The 16,349-nt window shown below is 40.8% G+C and overlaps 1 protein-coding gene across 2 annotated transcripts; it reads right to left on the reverse strand.

The window, feature by feature from the left end:
* Positions 1-96: 96 nt before the first annotated feature.
* On the reverse strand, positions 97-15,410 carry LOC129836514 (inorganic pyrophosphatase-like). Of its 2 annotated transcripts, none has more exons than XM_055902803.1 (11): positions 14,444-15,410; positions 10,735-10,799; positions 7,884-7,937; positions 5,927-6,046; positions 5,545-5,631; positions 5,063-5,189; positions 4,727-4,854; positions 2,136-2,221; positions 1,148-1,223; positions 751-790; positions 97-426 (listed from the first exon to the last, which is right to left on the reverse strand). In XM_055902803.1, exons 1-11 carry the CDS (start codon positions 14,640-14,642, stop codon positions 395-397), a joined length of 1,014 nt encoding a protein of 337 aa, XP_055758778.1. In that variant the 5' UTR covers positions 14,643-15,410; the 3' UTR covers positions 97-394. The 2 variants fall into 2 exon arrangements, with proteins under 2 accessions (XP_055758778.1, XP_055758779.1); XM_055902804.1 differs by lacking the exon at positions 14,444-15,410 and adding an exon at positions 13,827-14,365.
* Between the last annotated feature and the right edge of the window lie 939 nt (positions 15,411-16,349).

The raw sequence follows: 16,349 nt of genomic DNA on the forward strand, positions 1-16,349 counted from the left end.
ACTTTCTACAAAAGGTTGTCAACAAAGACCCAAATAAAATATTGGAATTAAACAAAATGATCATAGACATTTTTTTTCAACAGAAAAAGCTTTATTAAAAGACGATTGAGATGATCCTGGCATACAGTGCATGAGTAGCTATAGCTAGCACACTACCAGTCCCAGCTGTTGGACAGCACATCTCCAATGAGACCTTTGTTAAATAACATTGAAAATGAATTTACTAAGACATGATTTCATTACTCTTTTTGTCCTTCTATCTCCTCTCATCTTCCGAGTGTGGAGAAGATAGTCTATTGTTTCTCAGTCAGACCCACAACCATCAACTATTATCTTAAAGTATGCTAGCTAAACAGATGAGACACTTCTGGTCCATTGAGTCTCCTTCGCAAAGTTACTTCTTCTCATAGTAGAACCATTTATCCACTGGAAATAGAAAAGCAAAAAAATATATAATCACATCATTAGATGTGTACAGGGTCAATTCCATTTCAATTCGGGCAGTTAACTGAAATTGCAAATATCCCCACTGAGGAAAAATGTAATTGGAATCTTAGCTTACTTCCTGAATAGCAATGGAATTGACTGTCCTAAAAGAAAATGTGTGTGTACAACCATGCAATCCTTCCTTATCATTCCAGGTTGGTCATAAAAGTGGGATTTTTACAATACGTCAATTAACCATCTGATAGTCAAGGCAGGGACTTACTTTTCACAATCTTAAGGTAAAATGTATTTTAAGAGACTTACCTGAGCAGGGGATATGATCTTCAGTTCCACAAGGGCTTGTCTAAAAAAATAAAAATCCCCAAAAATACTAGCATTAATAAATACATCATTGGATGGTCTGACTGAGCAAATTGTAAAGATGTATGCCAGACATGTTTGACAACACCAGAGGTTTGTAGGCAGCATGTATGTGTAGAATATTACAATCCCTGCAATGCACTTTGAATTGAAGTACTGACCCCATCAACAGAGGCGAGTTTCATCCTTGAATTGCTCTATTTTATTTGAATAGCTACTGACCGTAGTACTAACCGCAGTACTGACCGCTGCAATTAAGAGCACAGCATATAAAAGGAGACAGTTCTGAGCTGACCCTGAAGTTCTAGAACATAGTCATAAAGAAGCAGGAAGTACTGACTCTGCCTACGACAGCCTTGGCCTCGTCCGTAGAGCAGCAGAAGGGGCTGTCTCCCACCGACACACACGTGTTTTTACTGCAGGATGGGAAGAAACATCAGTCAGATATGAATTCATTCTCTAATACTGTACTCAGATGAAGGGGTTAAACCAAGGCCTCATACCTTTTAAAGTGTTAATAAATTGTTATGATAAACTGTAAGGTCTCCTCTTCAGGAGACCTCTGTGTGTGTATTAACACCTGTTTTGAGTGTTGTGCCCTTCAGACACTATCAGAAGGCAGAAACCACCTACGTTCATACTCCTCCTGTCTGGGCCCCACCTGGCTATCTGAGGTTCTGACAATATGACTGGTTTTCTGAGAACACAAGGCTCCCGCAGGCCTGATGAAAACAGCCACCTGTCAGAAGATGCTTGGACTCGTTCACCTTGTTATGACCCTATACTTGTGATGAAAGGTCAAGTTTCAGTCAAACCCACTTCTGAGCTTTTAATTGCTGCTGTCAGGGGGAGGTTAGATTTATTAAAATGCTGTTGCCAGGGAAACTCACACAAGGTCGACTGGGAGCGACTATATGAGTTACAGGATGTCTTAGACATTTTGCAGAACCTGGGGAGAGCTATCATATACTGTACTCTGTACCAACTTCTGCCTACAATTGTATTACTAAAGGAGAATTTTAATACTTAAACAAAGAGTCCGTGTTTCCTTTCCATTACTAATGTATGTTTGGTAATTATATAGACCTGATCATCTGTTCAAGAAATTGACCAACACAGATTCAAACAAGTTTTTGCTTGTTGCTGTACTCAAACAGAAGTCAAATAAAATTTCACAAATTAAGCGGCAGGGTCTACATGTTAGAATTACAGATTGGGCCTTTAAGAATGACTTCACAGTAATGATATTAAAATGATGGGACTGTAATAAACACCAGTTTTAGAGGTACTGTACTGTAAAAGGATTGTACATTGTGTTCTCTCCTCACCAGTTGAGTCCTCCAGCATTGGTCTTTTCAGAGATAAGTGCCTTCCAGAAGCCATGGGTGCTCTTGATTGTCTCAATGGCAAAGTCCTGACAGGGAAACATACAGACCGAGCAGAAGCTGTTGTCAGGGTAAAGAAACATACAGACCGAGCAGAGGCTGTTGTCAGGGTAAAGAAACATACAGACCGAGCAGAGGCTGTTGTCAGGGTAAGGAAACATACAGACCGAGCAGAGGCTGTTGTCAGGGTAAAGAAACATACAGACCGAGCAGAGGCTGTTGTCAGGGTAAAGAAACATACAGACTGAGCAGAGGCTGTTGTCAGGGTAAGGAAACATACAGACCGAGCAGAGGCTGTTGTCAGGGTAAGGAAACATACAGACCGAGCAGAGGCTGTTGTCAGGGTAAGGAAACATACAGACCGAGCAGAGGCTGTTGTCAGGGTAAGGAAACATACAGACCGAGCAGAGGCTGTTGTCAGGGTAAGGAAACATACAGACCGAGCAGAGGCTGTTGTCAGGGTAAAGAAACATACAGACCGAGCAGAGGCTGTTGTCAGGGTAAAGAAACATACAGACTGAGCAGAGGCTGTTGTCAGGGTAAGGAAACATACAGACCGAGCAGAGGCTGTTGTCAGGGTAAGGAAACATACAGACCGAGCAGAGGCTGTTGTCAGGGTAAAGAAACATACAGACCGAGCAGAGGCTGTTGTCAGGGTAAAGAAACATACAGACCGAGCAGAGGCTGTTGTCAGGGTAAAGAAACATACAGACCGAGCAGAGGCTGTTGTCAGGGTAAAGAAACATACAGACCGAGCAGAGGCTGTTGTCAGGGTAAAGAAACATACAGACCGAGCAGAGGCTGTTGTCAGGGTAAAGAAACATACAGACCGAGCAGAGGCTGTTGTCAGGGTAAAGAAACATACAGACCGAGCAGAGGCTGTTGTCAGGGTAAAGAAACATACAGACCGAGCAGAGGCTGTTGTCAGGGTAAAGAAACATACAGACTGAGCAGAGGCTGCTGTCAGGGTAAAGAAACATACAGACCGAGCAGAGGCTGTTGTCAGGGTAAAGAAACATACAGACAGAGCAGAGGCTGTTGTCAGGGTAAAGAAACATACAGACCGAGCAGAGGCTGTTGTCAGGGTAAAGAAACATACAGACCGAGCAGAGGCTGTTGTCAGGGTAAAGAAACATACAGACCGAGCAGAGGCTGTTGTCAGGGTAAGGAAACATACAGACCGAGCAGAGGCTGTTGTCAGGGTAAAGAAACATACAGACCGAGCAGAGGCTGTTGTCAGGGTAAAGAAACATACAGTTTGGGGGGGGGGGGGGGGGTTCCTGGACGCAGACTAAGCCTTGTCCCTGACTAAAATGCAAACTCAATGGAGAATCTCAATTGAGTGCTTTTTAGTCCAGGACTAGGCTGAATCTGTGTCAAGGAAACCAACCCTTTGTATTTCTGTATTATTCTGAGCCGATCACTTTAAACCCAATTTTCTTACTAGTTACTATTGAACTTCACTGAACACAGGGGCATACTATGTTGCAACAGAATAAGATCACCTTGTGGGTCTTGCAACGCTAGTGCTACTCTCTGTTCATCATATATGCATAGTCACTTTAACCATATCTACATGTACATACTACCTCAATCAGCCTGACTAACCGGTGTCTGTATGTAGCCTCGCTACTTTTATAGCCTCGCTACTGTTTTTCACTGTCTTTTTACTGTTGTTTTTATTTCTTTACTTACCTATTGTTCACCCAATACCTTTTTTGCACTATTGGTTACAATCTGTAAGTAAGCATTTCACTGTAAGGTCTACACCTGTTGTATTCGGCGCACATAACAAATAAACTTTGATTTGATTTGAAATGTCAGCCCTCTATTTGGCCGATGCAATCTAGCCTGGGTACCACACCGTTTCGGCATTCAACAACACTGCATTGCTACAAGGCTACGAAGGCATAACAACACGATGGCTAATGCAGAAACAGACTGGCATACAGGCTAAATTGCTATCCATGTACCTAGATTGAAAAGGCTGTTTTAGATTAGTGTAGTGCAAATGATCTGCTACAAAGTAAACAGAATGAAAATTATCTTGAGTGTGGACGAAGATACTGGAACACGAGGCTTTGGCAATACCTTGCTTAATGCAACAGAAACATGGGCCACTCTGGCTCAGACAGGGCTGACACAACACAAACTCTTGTGTATTGTTGTGTTCTGAGAATATGAAATATACTTATTCATTTATAGGAGGAAGGTATATAGTGTGTGCAACTAAGCTTGGAATGTGTTGAGGGCAGGGAAATTATTATATGTGGCAGTACTGATAAGGGGAGAAACCACTGAAGGATCATATGACGTAGCTCCCTGCTCAGCAATAATGATGCAATGTTTAGCGATAAGGAGGAGACTCCACCCAAAGTGAAGTATGAATACCACCACGGGGGAAGCCATGTCTGAGTCTGAATTACAGCTGTATCGACCCTTTGTGAAGAATTAAACTTGGTTAAGCTTCTCGAGTGTCCGTGAGTTATTTACTCAAAATTAGAACAGAACAGTATGGAGTACAAGATGGATACCTTGTCTTTGAACGCTCCGTTGAAGGCGAACATGTTCTCTGGTTTCCCGTCTGGTACCTTGTACCTCCTGAACCAGTCCACTGTGGCCTCCAAGTAACCTGGCTTCAGCCTCTGGATGTCACTGATGTCTGAGGTGCACAGGATAAGGAGACAGGTGAGAGGATGACTGTGGCAATAGGAATAGAAAACAATAGTTCAATCATTGCATTCTTCACTTGAGCCATCATATTCTAGTACTACTACTTGCAGTGACTGGACCAATGGGCAGCATTAAGGAGTGGCCTGTTGTATTAGGGATGATCAGTTTAGCCCACACCCAGCTCCTCCGGTCGTTACCGTTCAGGTCCTTAGCTTCAGGGTCCTCCACGTTGATGGCCATGACTTTCCAGTCAGTCTCCCCCTCGTCGATCATGGCCAAAACCCCCAGTACCTTCACCTTGATCACTTCACCACGCGAACACACCTGGAGAGGAGACAGGGATGTGATCAGTACAACATAGAGAAGTAGGATATTGGTATGGGGATAGGTCAATTTCAAAGATAGTATGTCAAATATAGATCACATGCCTGAGGAAAGTTAATTTCATCAGACACCCACACATGAAACTCACACCACAAATTCACTACAGACAGCTGATGGAGTAACAAAACAGCCAAATTGTTACCAACATACTTTTCAATATTGGACACTTAGCTTAGGTGACAAAAAGCTGCTTTGAATGACACCTGAAGCAAGTACGAATGTCAGAGAGTGAATGGAATAAACCAGATCAGCTCTAAAGGTTTAATGATTATAGGATAAAGAACAAGTGCTGTACCTTGGTACCAATTTCACAGACGTCAATTGGGTCGTTGTCACCACAGCAGCCAGTGTCTCCATCTTTGTGCCCGGGGTCCTCCCATGTCTATCAAGAAAGAGAAATATCACTGTCAAAAAATGATTGAGATACTTAGTTCATATCACTACAGAGAAATTGGCAATCAATGCCAACTCAGTTCTAGGTGATCAATGAATTCAGTTAGACACTGATAGCGTAGTCTACATTGTCAGACCATATGTAGCTTGATACCAGGTTAGTGACTGTCTGGTGGCAGGTTAGTGACTGTCTGGTGGCAGGTTAGTGACTGTCTGGTGGCAGGTTAGTGACTGTCTGGTGGCAGGTTAGTGACTGTCTGGTGGCAGGTTAGTGACTGTCTGACCTGAGGTATTGCTCCATAGTTCCAGATGTAGCCTTTGTGGGGGAAAACGTTGGCGACATAACGCAGGTTCCCCTTCTTCACATCCTGCTTGATCGGATTCAGGGGGTCTTTGGTCGCAATCTGGAAGTAGCAAAGCCAAACATTATTAAATGTGCTTCCATCGTCTTGAAAAACAATCTGGCTCTAATGGCCACACGTACTCTTAAATCTCCACCCAGTACAGCCAGAATAAGACTGGCCACCCCTCGGAGCCTGGTTCCTCTCTAGGTTTCTTCCCAGGTTCATGCCTTCAAGACTGTGTTTCTACCTCTGCATTGCTTGCTCTCTTTTGGCTGGGTATCTGTAAAGCACATTTTATTTCACCTTTATTTAACCTGGTAGGGTATTTGAGAACAAGTTCTCATTTACAACTGCGACCTGGCAAAGATAAAGCAAAGCAGTTTGACACATACAACAACACAGAGTTACACATGGAATAAACAAACATATAGTCAATAATACAGTAGAAAAAGTCTATATACAGTGTGTGCAAATGAGGTCGGATAAGGGAGGTAAGGCAATAAATAGGCCATGGTGGCAAAGTAATAACAATATAGCAATTAAACACTGGAATGATAGATGTGCAGAAGATGAATGTGCAAGTAGAGATACTGGGGTGCAAAGGAGCAAGATAAATAAATAAATACAGTATGGGGATGAGGTAGTTGGACTGCACATTGTGACTGCTGATGTAAAAAGGTCTTTATGAAATAAATTTGATGCCTTATTTTGCCTACCTCTTGACTAGCCAGGGGCCAGATTCCCAAACAAAGATTAAGCTTAGTCGAGGATTTTTCAAACGCATGCTCAATGGAGAATCTCTATTGAAATAACTAAAAAGCTAATGGACAAGGCCTAATTAAGCTTAGTCGAGGATTTTTCAAACGCATGCTCAATGGAGAATCTCTATTGAAATAACTAAAAAGCTAATGGACAAGGCCTAATCGGGATCCAGGAAACCGGCCCTAGATTGTAAAAGCCAGACTAATCTGGCTAAATAAAGGCTGAGTTGTTCTGATTAGTGACAAATGGATACAGGTAAGTAGGTTTGCATTATTATATTAGGCTTATAGACTAAGACCTGGTATATTACTGTAAAAGTAAAGTTAGCAGGAGAAGGAGAAGGATCTCCACATGGCCTAGAGCACAACGTACACACCAGAGTTAGGCTCAATTCGAAATGAAGGCAGTCAAATCAGGAAGTATACTAAAATTCTAATTCAAATTAAAAAAAGGGCATTTATTTTCAATGACTCCTCAATAAACAAAAAAGCTGTACGTTTTTTAAAAATCTGAATTTAAAATTCAAATCACTTCCTGAATTGACTGCATTCAATTTGAATAGAGCCCAACCCTAGTACACACAACAAGTGTCACGCCCTGGCCTTAGTTATCTTTGTTTTCTTTATTATTTTAGTTAGGTCAGGGTGTGACATGGGGGATGTATGTGTTTTGTATTGTCTAGGGTTTTTTGTATGTTTATGGGTGCTGTGGCTTAGTTGGTTAAAGTGTCTAGTCTAGGTGTATGTATGTCAACGGTTGCCTAGATTGGTTCTCAATTAGAGACAGCTGTCTATCGTTGTCTCTGATTGGGAACCATATTTAGGCAGCCATATTCATTTAGGTAGTTCGTGGGTGATTGTCTATGTTTAGTGTCAGCACTATTTGTTATATAGCTTCACGTTGTTTTGTATAGTTTGTCAAGTGTTCTTCGTCTTCGTTAATTAAATATGTATTCATTTCACGCTGCGCCTTGGTCCTCCTCTCTTCCACCATACGACGATCGTGACAACAAGGTTGTTTCTGCACCCTGCACATGGAAATACGCCACTGACTTTATTGTGGTATGCCGGTCACGTTTTTCACATACTGTTTTTTTAAACTGGCTCATTAAATCAATCAATCAAGGTGAACCTACCTCCATCTTTGAGTTGGTCCATCTTGGTACTTCAACAACCACGTGGAAAATGTTCTGAAAGAGAAGAAAGCAATAAATCATTCTGCTTTTGTTGTGTGCCTGTGTCACATACACTACATCTCATTCCAAAATCAGTTGGTCCCCCCTTTGCTGCAAGAACAGCCTCCACTCTTTTGGGAAGGCTTTCCACCAGATGTTGGAACATTTCTGCAGGGACTTGCTTCCAGTCAGCCACGAGCATTAGAGGCCGGGCACCAATGTTGAGCGATTAGGCCTGGCTCACAGTCGGTGTTCCAATTCATCCCAAAGGAGTTTGATGTGGTTTAGGTCAGGGCTCTGTGCAGGCCACTTAAGTTCTTCTAAACAGATTTCAACAAACCATTTCTGTATGGACCTTGCTTTGTGCATGGGGGCATTGTCATGCTGAAACAGGAAAGGGCCTTCCCCAAACTGTTGCCACAAAGTTGGAAGCACAGAATCGTCTAGAATGTCATTGTATGCTGTAGCATTAACATTTCCCTTCACTGGAACTAAGGGGCCCAAACCATGAAAAACAGCTCCAGACCATTATTCCTTCTCCACCAAACTTTAGTTGGCAATATGCATTGGGGCAGGTAGCGTTCTCATGGCATCTGACCAAACCCAGACTTGTCCTTTGGACTGCCAGATTGTGCTGCGTGATTCATCACTCCAGAGAACGCGCTTCCACAGCTCCAGAGTCCAATGGCGGCGAGATTTACACCACTCCAGCCGATGCTTGGTATTGCGCATGGTGATCTTAGGCTTGTGTGCGGCTGCTCGTACATGGAAACTCATTTCATGAATCTCCCGACAAATAGTTATTGTGCTGACGTTGGAACTCGGTAGTGAGTGTTGCAAACGAGAACAGATGATTTTAATGCACTTCAGCACTTGGCGGTCCCATTCTGTGAGCTTGTGTGGCCTACCACTAGTCACTGAGCTCTTCAGTAAGGCCATTCTAAAGCTAATTATTTCCTATGGAGATAGAATAGATGTGTGCTCGATTTTATACACCTGTCAGCAACGGTGTGGCTGAAATAGATGAATCCACTAATTTGAAGGGGTGTTCAAATGTACATACGTGTGATATATATATATATATATGTGTGTGTGTGTGTGTGTGTGTGTGTGTGTGTGTGTGTGTGTGTGTGTGTGTGTGTGTGTGTGTGTGTGTGTGTGTGTGTGTGTGTGTGTATATACAGCGGGAGAACAAGTATTTGATACACTGCCGATTTTGCAGGTTTTCCTACTTACAAAGCATGTAGAGGTCTGTAATTTTTTTATCATAGGTACACTTCAACTTTGAGAGACGGAATCTAAAACAAAAATCCAGAAAATCCCATTGTCTGATTTTTAAGTAATTCATTTGCATTTTATTGCATGACATAAGTATTTGATACATCAGAAAAGCAGAACTTAATATTTGGTACAGAAACCTTTGTTTGCAATTACAGAGATCATACGTTTCCTGTAGTTTTTGACCAGGTTTGCACACACTGCAGCAGGGATTTTGGCCCACTCCTCCATATAGACCTTTCCCAGATCCTTCAGGTTCACCCACACTGCGTCTCACAAAGACACGGCGGTTGGAGCCAAAGATCTCCAATTTGGACTACAGACCAAAGGACAAATTTCCACCGGTCTAATATTCATTGCTCATGTTTCTTGGCCCAAGCAAGTCTCTTCTTATTATTGGTGTTCTTTAGTAGTGGTTTCTTTGCAGCAATTCGACCATGAAGGCCTGATTCACACAGTCTCCTCTGAACAGTTGATGTTGAGATGTGTTTGTTTCTTGAACTCTGTGAAGCATTTATTTGGGCTGCAATTTCTGAGGCTGGTAAATCTAATGAACTTATCCTCTGCAGCAGAGGTAACTCTTGGTCTTCCATTCCCGTGGCGGTCCTCATGAGAGCCAGTTTCACCATGGAGCTTGATCGTTTTTGCGACTGCACTTGAAGAAACGTTCAAAGTTCTTGACATTTTCCATATTGACTGACCTTCCTGTTTTAAATGTAATGATGGACTGTCGTTTCTCTTTGCTTATTTGAGTTGTTCTTGCCATAATATGGACTTGGTCTTTTACCAAATAGGGATATCTTCTGTATATCCCCTACCTTGTCACAACACAACTGATTGGCTCAAACGCATTAAGAAGGAAAGAAATTCCACAAATTAACTTTTAAAAAGGCACACCAGTTAATTGAAATGCATTCCAGGTGACTACATAATTAAGCTGGTTGAGAGAATGCCAAGAGTGTATAAAGCTGTCATCAAGGCAAAGGGGGGCTATTTGAAGAATCTCAAATATAAAATACATTTTGATTTTTTTGGTTACTACATGATTACATATTTGTTATTTCATAGTTTTGATGTCTTCACTATTATTCTACAATGTAGAAAATAAGAAAAATTTACAAAAAAAAACCTTGAATGAGTAGGTGTTCTAAAACTTTTGACCAGTAGTGTAGTGTATCATAAAATCAATATACCCAGTTATAATTTATATATGACTATGGATGAGTTGGAGGAAACGAAAGGCCATCCAACTGGGATATATTGTTCCAGATAGATAAGATAACAGGAAATACAGAATTACTGCATAATGACCGAAGAGTTCAGTGTTGGAGGGGTAAAGACCATTGCTTTGACAAACAGACTATGACCTTGCTAGTGCTACTCCTACTCTACCACACGCATAATACATTAAAGCTATTCTGACCACAAGGTTTCACCATGGAATCAAAAGTTAAACTTAGTGGGCGTCTTCTACATTCAGTGTGTGTTATTGTGTAATGGGGTGTTGTAGCGGCATAAAGGTGACATACTTTACCTGGCTCTCATCAGCGTACATGGGTATGTCATGGAATGGGGAGACATACTTTCCATCAGCATTTTCTACAGAGAACAGACAATAACATACAAGTAAATTAATCTATATGAATCCAATCACTTTGACTGCATCCCTTTTGATTTAAACAAAAACATTTGCATGCATGTTTGCCCATGGAAGAAGTGGTCTGAAAGTGACTTTTTGAATCTGAATACCAAAACATTCAGGAGATAGAGGTGCTCAAAGTTGACCCATTTTGCATACCCCACCATACCATGAGTACATTCACATCTTCTTCACTGGAAAAGATAAACGGTTGAGATTTATATAATTGAAATGCTTAAAAACAGGGTTGTCAAACTATCTTATTATTTATTGGAAAAAAGTTGAAAAATAGTTTGACAATCCTGTTTTTAACTTTTCAATGATATCAAATCTCAACCGTTTATCTTTTCCAGTGATGAAGACGTGAATGGTATGGTGGGGTATGCAAAATGGGTCAACTTTGAGCACCTCTTATCTCCTGAATGTTTTGGTATTCAGATCCAAAAAGTCACTTTCAGACCATTTTTACCATGGGCAAACATGTATAGAATTCTTTTTTTTTTTTTTTTTACCTTTACAAAAAGGTGCAATATACAGAAATCGTTCCGCTTGTTTTTTCACATAAACTGAAATTAGGCAATGTAGAGAATCATTGCACCATCTAAACAGCTGTGAAATAACTTTCAATAACCAAAAATATTGTATTTCCAGCTGTTTGAAGCTAGTGACTTGCCTAGTTAAATAAAGGTTAAATAAATAAAATAAAGTGTACAAAACCAAAAGTAAAAGATGCAAAAATGAAACTTAAGAACAGGAAGCATAGAAATAGCACACATAGAACAGAACTAGCATAAGTGTACCGATTAAGCTCACCAAAATCTTAGTTTAGACATTTAATGTATACAGAAACTAATTGTCATTTTTTTTTTAAGTGGACATAAAAAGAAATCTGAATCTGTCATTAAGTTTTATGACTTTACTTACAAAGATATGTGAAAAGCCCGAGCTGGGCTTAATGGGTACCGATGTAAGTGGGCTAAATGGGTATGTGAGCTTTATAGGTACACTTACCCAACCACTTCTTAAACTTGCTTCCAATGAGAATGACAGACCTATAACTATGTGAATTTGTCTGGGTTGCCCAAAGCAGCTTTAACGTCAATTATCTAAAATATGCATAAACTCTGATTTTTTACATTTCCGCACGTTGTAGCTTAGACCCTACCTTACATCATCTGAGGTTTTTGTGTTGTGCCTGCCATCAGTTGAGACAACATGCTCTTGAATACAGGGTGGGTGTCATTTCAATCATAGAAATTGAATTCATAGAATGGACCTATCCCTTCAGACCACTGCAATTTAGCTTGCACACCATTGAAATTTAAAGTTGCAATATGTAACTTTTTGGGCTACTAACCAAATTCACATTGAAATGTTATAGATCTGTCATTCTCATTGAATGCAATTCTAAGAAGCGGTAGGTCTGTTCTATGTGCTTTATTTCTATACTCCCCTGTCTTAAATTTAGTTTTTGCGTCTTTTTTTGCTTCTTTTACTTTCAGTTTTGTACATCAGCTTCAAACAGCTGAAAATACAATATTTTTGTTAATGGAAAATATATTTCACAGCAGTTTACATGGTACAATGATTCTCTACAATATACTCTCATGTTTTGTCACAAACTGAAATTAGGCAAACTATTATTATTTTAGCAACCACGAAATGGCGGCACTATTTCTGCATAGTGTAACATTTAAATTTAAAGATAACTTCTAATTAATACCACAAAGATGCCCGCCCGTCCACCCACTGTCGAATGTCAACATAAATGGCCATCCATAGCAACGGCTCCACTTGGGCTGGTAGCTTAGTGGTTAGAGCGTTGGGCCAGTAACCGAAAGGTTGTTCGATCGAATCCCCAAGCTGACAAGGTAAAAATCTGTCGTGTTCTGCCCCTGAGCAAGGCAGTTAACATACCGTTCCCCGGGTTCTGAAGACGTGGATGTCGATTAAGGCAGGAGTTGGGCAGGGGTTGATTCAGAGGGGTTGGGTTAAATGCGGAAGACACATTTCAGTTGTACAACTGACTAGGTATCTCCCTTTCCTTTACTTACTCACCGAGTCAGAGCTGCCATGACCGGAGTGCATGCAGAGCAGGCTGCCTGTGCACAGGGAGCGAGTGACCGAGAGAGGAGCAGCTAATGGATTTATTAATGGAGGAAGTTATTTCTGATTTCGGGCAATCGGGCCTGAATGTTGTCGGCATAGGTAGTGCTCAGGCTTAAAATTCATGCCCACGAAGGGCTCTGGTGTAAATGTAATCAACCTCTCTTACACATTAATAACACATATTCATAATGCAACCCCCAGAGTAATAGACATCAGGGTTCAATCACAAAGGCTGCACTGTATGCAACAAATATGAAAAACTGCTGCATCACATTGAATATGAAAAAGGATACATTCAGCCTAACTGGTTAAATGAGAAACACCTTTGACAGCTCTTGAAGCCTCATCTTAGAAACTGGGCGTAACCCACAGTTTAGAAACTGAATTCTCTAAATTGCTGGTGTGGTAGTCCTTTCAAAAGATGGTCATGTTAACCATATACAGTCATTTCACGAAGCTGTCTGCCGCCCAAGGGCAATGCCCCGACTCTCCAACGATTTACTTTCATATCACATCAAAATAATTTCAAAAGGCTAAAAATACACTTATTGTACACTGTTTTAACCGGCTTTATCACAGTTGCAGCAGACAGTATTTTCCAGTGACACGTTTCTGGCAGCCTTCTTCCTTTATGCTACATCTACACACAGGTGTTCGGAGACGCAGATTGATAATTACCACAGGTGGTCCCTCTGTCTTCATTAAACATGCGCTGTAACATGGAGATATGGCTATGTGGGAAAACTAACCCTATAAAAGGTGTGTATCAATTTAACCTATTGTTTTTGTATTTATTATTTCTCATACTTCCAAAACCATACTGCAAGCTATACGTGTTAATGTTCAGAGCAAGTATCAGGGCTCTTAACAAAACTCACCATACAGATGATGTCTTCGTCCAATGACTTGTGTAATGTATGGAACAGATAGTCATGATCAAGGGCAAGGAGCCAGCTGTGGTCGATACATTCAGCTGAGAACCCAAGACAGGGAAGCTGAAAGCCCCTGGCCTTGGGTCCACTTGGGTTCTCGAGAGCTACTTGTGTGGTATCCCAACAACACTAGTTTATATCAGAAATACCACATCTGCAGAATTTATCTAATAAACACTTAACATAGGAATTAATTGGATCCTGATACCAAGTCAAGTTAAAGTACAGCAAGTTCGATAGAAGCATGTCAGCCAACCGGCAAAACTGGTCCATTCAATTACTAGTTTGTCAGCTCAAATCAATCAATGTGGGGCAAAGGCCAAGCGATGGTACACGCCTATAATTATAAATCCACGATACTAGGTGACAATATGTGAAATCTATCTACACTTGAACGTAGCATTAGATAGGAGTATAAAAACAATGCGAAAGCAATGAATAAAAGTGACACGTGGGAGGTTGGGGCCCGATCCCAGTAGCAAACCGGCGAACCACAATGGACACGATTATAGCAAACTAATAAGCTAAACTAATATGTTCATTAAAAAGTAAACCATACTTACTGAAAAACAAACGATAGCTCAATGTATTGAGGTTCCCCCTCTTTTCGACTGTGAAGCTCATATTTAATCTGTGTTGGTTTCTTGCGGACGCTGCGGTGATGGTTAATGCACTTTGAGTGTTTAAAAGAAGTCCACCCAGAACTACACTGCACATGCGCATTTCTAGGCCGAGAGCTTGGAAAGTGCAGCAACTGCGCATAACGAATAATCATATCGCGTTGAAGATTACGAATGCATACTGATACTGTCTGCTGTTCATTCAAAGAATTTCTTGTTTTTGCAAACCAGCTGAATGTAAGGCAGGTCTCCAACCCATTCTACTGTACATTTTCTTGAATATGGGAGATATCGTGATATTAATCCGCTAAAACGATGTCCTGCTATATATAGTTTGTTAGAGTAGATCATGTGCTACGTGTAAAACGGTAAAGCAACCTACAGCAACCTACATCAACCTCAACCTACATCAAATAAAAAAAATGTTTTAATGTTATTTTTTTCTAAACACGTGTAGTGGGTCTCTTCCATTAGCCCTTAGTTATTATTCCAAAAACAGTACGATACGGTTTGAAGCAGAGATCAATATATAATGACGAGATGATCATGTCTCCGCCCTAACAATGAGAGTCGTTGTCATAAACTGTGTTCGAATACTCATACTAACCGTACAATTTGTGACATAAATTGAGTATGTAGTATGTTTATAAGTCATAGTATGGATATAGTTAGTATGCCAAAGGTGCCCGGATGTCGTACTAGATTCGCCAAAATACGAAGTATACAAGAGACGGACACTATTTCCGTGCTTTTTGGGCCCATAATGCAATTCTCCAGAAAATGGGCGTGGCTTTAAAACGGTTTCAGATTTGAAGAAAATTGTGGAAAATATGCAGCCGAATCTGACGAGAGCAATAGAAATTCGTTGCTTAAATTATGATAAATGTTACGAACATGTTGAGCAATGTAATAAAGTAATGACTTTTCAAATAAGTTACACTTTGTTGGCTGACAATTTGTTAGCTACTCTATCCTTACAAACCGCATAACATATCATTACAGCATTATGTTGTGTTAGCTACCTACTGTAACGTTAGTTGGCTACTAATACATTGAACTTGCCAGTATATTTACTTTGTGCAATCTAACTAACTACCCAACTTTTAGTGACTTGATTATTCACGTCATTCATAGTTTAGCTAAATGGTATAGTCGTTTGAGTGAGTTTGTAAATTATCTCTAGCTATCTACTCCGATTTCAGAGCACTCTCGTGCTGGCATAGCATAGAATAACTGATGAATTTACCGCTCAACTCCAGTTGAATGTGGCCGTGTCAGTAATCATCTGCAAAAAAGCGTAATTCAATTGTTGCCAGCAGCACCGTTACAGTCACCAACACTCTCGATTACATGAAAACCACCTAACCAGCTCTGCTAGGCAGAGTAAACTGGTCAGAATGAGGTGTTCTCTCATTTGTGTCTGGAAGTAGCTAGCAAGTTCACTTGGGTGCTTGACTGCCGTTGCGAGGTCAGATCACTTTCATCTACCCTGCTCGATCATCCCTACTCCTTGGCCAGAGCATCCAGTGTGCGACAATATGACAACGCCCTGAATTTAAACGCACAGAGCACACCCTGGCACCCCAGATTGAATTTACGAACACACCCTAAATCTAGCTAGTAATTTGTTAATATGCTAGCAAGAGGTTGTATAGCAACAGCATCAACTTCTGATAAACAGGCGAAGCGCTAGTATGCTCAACAGAAAGGTTACCGTTCGTTTACAGTACACTAAAATTAACTTGTAGTATATACTCATTAAGTATACAGTATGTTAGTATGGGTATTCGAACACAGCTAAAGACTGTAAAAATAGTTTGTTGTCCCAGCAAGCAACAAGCTTAGGTCT

Source organism: Salvelinus fontinalis, chromosome 37 (genome assembly GCF_029448725.1).
Source record: "Salvelinus fontinalis isolate EN_2023a chromosome 37, ASM2944872v1, whole genome shotgun sequence".
NCBI classification, from domain to species: Eukaryota; Metazoa; Chordata; class Actinopteri; order Salmoniformes; family Salmonidae; genus Salvelinus; species Salvelinus fontinalis.

Bases quoted from the DNA above. Each gene is read 5' to 3' on its own strand.
- LOC129836514 (XM_055902803.1), bottom strand. From the start codon at position 14,642: ATGCGCAGTTGCTGCACTTTCCAAGCTCTCGGCCTAGAAATGCGCATG. The intron at 10,800-14,443 runs GTAAGTATGGTT...TGTTCTCTGTAG, and splicing joins GAGCTATCGTTTGTTTTTCA to AAAATGCTGATGGAAAGTAT. The intron at 6,047-7,883 runs GTAGGTTCACCT...TGCTACTTCCAG, and splicing joins GGACCAACTCAAAGATGGAG to ATTGCGACCAAAGACCCCCT.